Source organism: Protomyctophum parallelum (genome assembly GCF_964188405.1).
Source record: "Protomyctophum parallelum genome assembly, chromosome: 1".
NCBI lineage: Eukaryota > Metazoa > Chordata > Actinopteri > Myctophiformes > Myctophidae > Protomyctophum > Protomyctophum parallelum.
Window position 1 is genome coordinate 16192494 of NC_139697.1, and position 7500 is coordinate 16199993.

The 7500-nt window shown below is 44.4% G+C and overlaps 1 protein-coding gene across 1 annotated transcript in view; it reads left to right on the forward strand.

Annotated features, from left to right (window-relative positions):
- Positions 1-7500, forward strand: part of elmo1 (engulfment and cell motility 1 (ced-12 homolog, C. elegans)) — a gene marked incomplete at its 3' end in the record, with an annotated part of 190733 nt that overhangs the window by 75572 nt on the left and 107661 nt on the right. Inside the window, exon 3 of the mRNA XM_083766926.1 lies at positions 2892-3068. Within this exon, the coding sequence (XP_083623052.1) occupies positions 2988-3068 (81 nt within the window). The 5' untranslated portion in view covers positions 2892-2987. The remainder of the gene's footprint in view (positions 1-2891; positions 3069-7500) is intronic.

Genomic DNA, 7500 nt, shown 5'->3' on the forward strand with positions numbered 1-7500 from the left:
CACATCCACACACACACACTCTCCCTTGCACACCTATAAAGCTAGGAGGAAAGGGGGTGGCTTTAGAGGAAGCTGTGCTGCGTGACCTGCTGAGGAAGAGTCTTTCTTACTGGAACCTGGTGTGTGTGTGTGTGACTGTGTGTGACTGTGTGTGACTGTGTGTGTGTGTGTGAATGTGTGTGTGTGTGTGTGTGTGTGTGTGTGTGTGTGTGTGTGTGACTGACTGTGTGTGTGTGTGTCTGTGTGTGTGATGCAGTGAAAGACAATGTTAATGTTTGCAGCATGGCCTTGAAGAACGAGCTGTGTATTCTATATCGCTGACGTCACGAAGAGAAACCTCTCATCTCCATATTCTAACATTTGTGCTGTTTGTAAATGTTGTGTTGTCCACACTACAGCGTCAAACATAGCAGATCTACATACAGCGTCAAACATAGCAGATCTACATACAGCGTCAAACATAGCAGATCTACATACAGCGTCAAACATAGCAGATCTACATACAGCGTCAAACATAGCAGATCTACATACAGCGTCAAACATAGCAGATCTACATACAGCGTCAAACATAGCAGATCTACATACAGCGTCACGAAGAGCATCAAACAAAACACTAGCAGATCTACAAGCTGCTGTTTTTAACGTGAATCCCGAAAGGTAATTAACAGTTTTGGACATATGAGGTTTCCACCCGCCAGAGACCATGTAAACCGCAGTGGAGTGAGAGGATGCTGCGCACGCACGCACGCACGCACGCACGTCGCACGCGGACACGCCAAACACCTCCACACAGCACACTTCACATAATCTCATGCATGTTCTTGTTTAATTAGAACAAGTTAATGCTTCAACAAAAACCAGCTAAGGTGAGACTAATGCTGAGTTGACTAACATGGCCCATTTTCTGTCTCTCTCTATCTCTCTCTCTCTCTCCCCCCCTCCCAGTCCCTATCTCTCTCTCTCTCTCTCTCTCTCTCTCTCTCTCTCTCTCTCTCTCTCTCTCTCTCTCTCTCTCTCTCTCTCTCTCTCTCTCTCTCCCCCCTCCCATTCCCTATCTCTCTCTCTCTCTGTGTGTCTCTCTCTCTAAATTCATACATAATGTTGTTTAATGCATGGTGTACTTCATAGTTTCTACACAGTGGCACAGCCGCCTGGATACCGCCCGTGCCAAACTGACACCTCATTCAAGCACTAGACAAAAGCTTGGCTGTTAGAAAAGATATACCTTTTTATTTTGCAGAAGGTCAAATGTCTATAGCACACTGGAGGTCAAACACAGAAGGTCAAATGTCTATAGCACACTGGCAATCTGCGTGAAAAGACTTCGATTACGGGAGTGTACATTCCACAGTCAGGCGGACTCATATTTTTAAGTGCATATCGTCTCTTGTCTGGTGTGGAACCCCATTATGTCCAGTACTGTGACTTTACAGGATACAAATCCCCAAACTGACTTTACGGAACTGACTTTACGGGCGGGAACCCCTTTTGGTGTTAGCATCATGTCATGCTTTAGCCATTCAAAAATAGCAGATCTACAAGCTCGAGCTTGAGACGGGTCATGGGCGCCCGCTGCAGGCCAAGTGGTCCAGGCCTCATGCCACATAATAGTGTGGCATGCCTCTGTGATGGCAGAGTGGAGCACACAGGCCAATCAGTCAGCCCAATTATGCTCACCTGAGGTGGGCGGAGCTTAGGGCAGTATATATATATAGGGATCTCTCCTGGCTGCAGCTCAGTCTCTGTCTGTCCTCCCTGCAAGCAGGACCTGCTAAGGGTTGTCCTGTCTGTCTGTTGTCCTGTCCTAAGGGCTGTCCTCCCTGCCAGCAGGACCTGCTAAGGGTTGCCCCCTGCCCTCAAGGTCCTATAACCAACCTTTTGTTTAAAGTTATGTTTTGCACCAGTTAATACAACACCTACACACACAGCACTCTCCACACATCCATACACTGCAGACATTACTGATAACTGATACCCCACACTTCATTATTTGCAAGTCTGTATTTACTTTAACCCATTTTGACCTGAGATCAGATTCTAAAAAAATTATTCTACATCCTGACAGTTTTCTGAAAAAGCCATGTTTCTATGTCAGTGGTTCTTCGATTTTTCAAAAATAGCAGACCTATGAGCTTGTAGATCTGCTATTTTTCAATAGCTAAAGCATAGCCTGAGCTAACGTGTTAGGTTTCTGGTCTAGAGGGGCGGGTCGCGGCTGAGATTTGCGCACGCCCTGATTGGATCTCATCGATCTGTCCGTCACCCCCGGCCCCTCCTCTCCCCCTTAGTGCAGCGCTACGTCACATCATTTGGAGTGACACCCACCCGGAAGGGTTGACTCCCACTTTTCGACCAGAGCGGCCAATGCGTTCCTCCAGGCTTTCAATTTTTGCACCAACAAAAATGAAAGCCTGGTACCGAGGCTAGCTAAAGCATAACGTAATGCTAACACCAGTTAATACAACACGCACCCACCACTCTCCACACATCCATACACTGCACACATTACTGATATAACTGATATCCTCACATCCCACACTTCTTTATTTGCAAGTTTTTATTTACTTTAATATAATAATTATAAATTTCAAATTATACAAAATAAAGTTTTATTATTATTAATGTATGGGACAAGGGCTTTCTGCCCCGGCAGCAACAACAATGGGGTATTCCTATTGAACAGTGCAGTGTTCTTCATGCATGTACTGTATAATGTGTGTGTGTCACGGTTATTTAGTATGTATGTTTTTAACGTATTCATCGTTGCACGTGAGAGGAGAGCACCGAGAGAAACAAGTCTTATAGGACTGTTGTATTCCAAGTAAACTAAATTCTCTCTCTCTCTCTCTCTCTCTCTCTCTATCTCTCTCTCTCTCTCTCTCTCTCTGCAGGTGTTAATGGTCTCTCCACCGACTCCGGTGAGAGTGGCGTGAAGCTTCACTTCCGTCGTCGTCGTCAGACCCCCCCCCCCCCGCCCGGCCGCCATCATGCCGCCGCTGGTGGCGGACATCGTCAAGGTGGCCATCGAGTGGCCCGGGGCCTTCCCCAAGCTCATGGACCTGGACCAGGTACACACACACACGCACACGCACGCACACACACACACACACACACACACACACACACACACACACACACACACACACACACACACACACACACACACACACTGATTGAAAACGTAGTTAACCCATTCTGACCTGAGATCAGATTCTAAAAATGTCTTCTACATCCTGACAGTTTTCTGAAAAAGCTATGTTTCTATGTCAGTCGTTCTTCGATTTTTCCAAAAATGGCAGACCTACAAGCTCGTAGCGCGCCACTCGGTGGCGCGCTATGAGCTTGTAGATCTGCTATTTTTCAATAGCTAAAGCATAACATAATGCTAACACCAAAAGGGGTTCCCGCCCAAAATGGGTTAAAACAATGAAATGTCCGCTGCCCCCTCAGGTTGGCAGAGGAAGTGTGTAGCGCCCAGGATTACGTTAGATAAAAACTGTGTTGCAAAATTATATACAAAAAAAAACAATGAAAACATACTGTAACTCGGGCAACTCGCGGATCGCAGGGAAAGATTCTACAATGAATTAACTCGGGCAACTCGTGAATAGTAGTCAAAGTGTTAACAAGAGGGCGTGGCAGGTGATAAGGAGGTGGGGAACACAACATCAAGGCCAAAACAAAATGTGACCAGATTTGACTGAGAGACTGCCATCGTGCAAATTCCAACTTCCAAGATTTTTTATTTATTTTAGTTAATAGCACAGGCAGACTCTTCACATACTAGAGCATGTCTGAAATAAGTGTCAGAGCTGAAATCGACATGTAAATATGAAATAAATGTTTAAACATGTAGCTAGGTGTAATGTTAGAGACCACAGAAGTGAACCTTTCAAGCCTGTTTTCTCAACTCGCTGTTTTTCTGCAAGACATTACTCTATAAGACATTATTCTATAAGACATTACTCTATAAGCCATATCTCCAAAACTGGTGGGTCAAACTGAACAACCAATATGTCAATTTGAAGCTATGATTCCCTGCTTTCACATGACAAAAAACAAAAAAATCAACAAAATAAATTCCAATGGCAGTCCCTCCTTCAAATGAGGTCACAAATGTCCAAAATAGTCACCAGACGGGTACCACAAACCCAAACCATGACAGCCAGGCCAGGTATAGTAGCAGTGGCTCAGGGGTAGAGTGTCCGCTTGGGAACTGGGAGGTTCCCGGTTTGATCCCTGTGGGCTCCCCCAGAGTTAGTAATAGTGTCAAAGTAGAAAGACTCTGAACCCGATGTGCAGGTTGGTGCCATGCATGGTTTCCTCCCGCTATAGTGGGTATGACATACGTGACATCATCGTACCTGGAAGTTATGCGGGAACGCCCACTGAGTGGCAAAAAACTACTTTCTGGCCTTGACAGCCCATTCATCCAAACAGAAAAGTCCTGTCTGATTGCATTAAAACAATGTTAAACTCACCAACAGCAGCTGTACGAAAAGCTTGAATTATCCTCTTTCTATCTGCAAGGTTTTTGTTTCATGAAAATCCACCATAGAAACGTTATGAGCTACTTTCTGTCAAATGTCCTGCATTTGATTATTTTTCTATAAGTGTCAGAGTTTGGAAGTGCTTGTTTTCAATAACACAACATTTTGCTGCCTACTGCATTATGTGACATTTAGAAGCAGGACGGTTGAGTGATTTCCAACGAGCGCTTCCAAACTCCAACACTCCATAATGCTGCTCAATGTTTTGCCACTCAGTCTAGATGAGGGGGCGTGTCCTGATGGGAAAATCATGCCTGTGAGGCTGTGCGTGCGTGTGTGTCTTTTAATTGCATATGTGCTACACAGTGGAACAGCCTGGATATACCGGTATACGAAACTGACAACTAATTTGAGGTCCTTTTTTAAAGCAGCAGACAAAAGGCTTGGCTGTTAGAAAAGATTCATATTTTTTTGTAGAAGGTCAAATGTCTCTATAGCACTCTGTCTGCACGGAGCGGATGTCTGTCTGTCTGGCACTCTGCATGAAAAGACTTTGATCAATACACAGTCAGACGGACTCCTGTTATAAGGCAGTCTGTGTCCATATCGTCTCTTGTCTGGTGTGGAACATCATTATGTCAAAAAACTGTAAATGGTAAATGGTGCATTTATATAGCTCCTTTGTCCAAGGCGCTTTACAGAGATTGTGCATTACATTCACCCATTCACACACGCATTCACACACCGATGGCGGCGGAAACCATGCAAGGCACCAACCAGCACATCAGGAGCAATTAGGGGTTAAGTGGAGTCAAGTCAAGGACACTTCGACGCCAACTTTGGGGAGAGCCCGGGTTCGAACTGGCAACCTTGTGGTTACCATCCAGCCACTCTATATACCCGAGACATTGCCAAAGCATTTCCGGGGGTCCCCGGCCAAAAACGTTGAGAACCCGGCCTGGTGTAACTGACTGTCACAGAGCTAGTGTGGTAACTTCCCATTAACCACTGGTATACTGTAACTGTAGTACCAGGGGTGGTACTTGAGCCCCCTGCTGCCCTCTGGTGGTGCACAGAGGAGTCGCCCCAAAATAATGAGACGGCTAGGTGTCCAACTAGCCGTCAATAGAAGATTAGCCGATCTACAAGCTTGTAAATCTGCTATTTTCAGCATGCAACCTAAAGTCTAAAATGACTTAAAATGTTGATCTCTCATCCACTAGTCCCTTCCTAGCATTTTAGTATATAGTTTTAAAATTGAAATTGTCAGTATATTTAGTCTTATAGATTCAGTCACCATACTGTAGCTTAGTTTTCATTTAGTTTCCAATTTACTTTTCGTCAGTGGAAAAAAAGGTTAGTCGACGAACATTTTTCGTCTCAGTTTTAGTCGACGAAATGCCTGCAAGCTGCAGTCAGTGTAGCCGACTGTCACAGAGCTAGTGTGGTAACCCACTAAGCATTATGTTATACTTTAGCTATTGAAAAATAGCAGATCTACAAGCTCATAGCGCGCCACCGAGTGGCGCGCTACGAGCTTGTAGGTCTGCTATTTTTTGATTTTTTTTTTGAAAATGTGGCACAGATCTTTGAATATATATTCTTTCAATGTGAGTGTTTTTAACTCGGGTCTAAATGGGTTAAAGGACCACTTCACCACTTTTCTACCTATCTTCATATAATAGGTCCTCACTAATAATCATGATAAAATGGCACGATTTTTTCCTACTCAGTCTGTGTCTCATGTTTTTTACAATTTATTTTACAAATTTTAAATTTTTTTGTTTTACAAAAATGTTTAGATTTTCATTATCGTGAGAACGATGGCTTCCATTTTCGCATTGCAACTTTTCAGGACTAGAAAGCCTGCAGTTTCAATTCTATCGTATTCCCCATCGATGATGTCACTGGAAGACGGTTTCTGAACTGCCCACAGCCCTCCTATGAGACACAGACCGAGTAGAAAATAATTGTGCCATTTTTTTCATGATTATTAGTGAGGACCTATTATCTTAATAATGAAGAAAGGTTGAAAAGTGGTGAAGTGGTCCTTTAAAGCACTGTGTCATTGACCCTGACAAGTCACCAGTCACCGTGGCAACGCTGAGACGTGCGCTCGCCTCTCTTATCAGCACGCAATAACGCTTCTCTTTCAGACGTGCAACCATTTATTCCTGCAGCGTGCGCGCTAAGAAAGATGTGCACGGTTTCTTTCAGCCTGCAAGCACGCCTTGTTTCTGTATACGTGCGCACGCAGTGTCTGTGTGTGTGTGTGTGTGTGTGTGTGTGTGTGTGTGTGTGTGTGTGTGTGTGTGTGTGTGTGTGTGTGTGTGTGTGTGTGTGTGTGTGTGTGTGTGTGTGTGTGTGTGTGCAACCAGCAGCCGTCGCTATACTGGTGCTGTGATGTCTGCTCTCTCTCTCTCTCTGTGTCTGTGTCTGTCTCTGTCTCTGTCTCTGTCTCTCTCTCTCTTCATCATCATCATCGTGCAGTCAGCTTTTACCTTCTACTTTCACCGTGCGTGCGTGCGTGCGTATGTACATGCGTGCGTGTGTGTGTGCGTGCGTGCGAGACAGAAGACTTAAACACATTCCCATAAACCCAATGGGCCATGTCTCAATGTAAGATTCATCACCCCCCCTTTTACCTTAACCCATTCTGGGCGGGAACCCCTTTTGGTGTTATAGCATTGTGTTATGCTTTAGCTATAGAAAACTGTCAGGATGTAGAAGACATTTTTAGAATCTGATCTCAGGTCAGAATGGTAAACTGTCAGGATGTAGAAGACATATAGAATCTGATCTCAGGTCAGAATGGTAAACTGTCAGGATGTAGAAGACATATAGAATCTGATCTCAGGTCAGAATGAAAACTGTCAGGATGTAGAAGACATATTTAGAATCTGATCTCAGGTCAGAATGGAAAACTGTCAGGATGTAGAAGACATTTTTAGAATCTGATCTCAGGTCAGAATGGAAAACTGTCAGGATGTAGAAGACATTTTTAGAATCT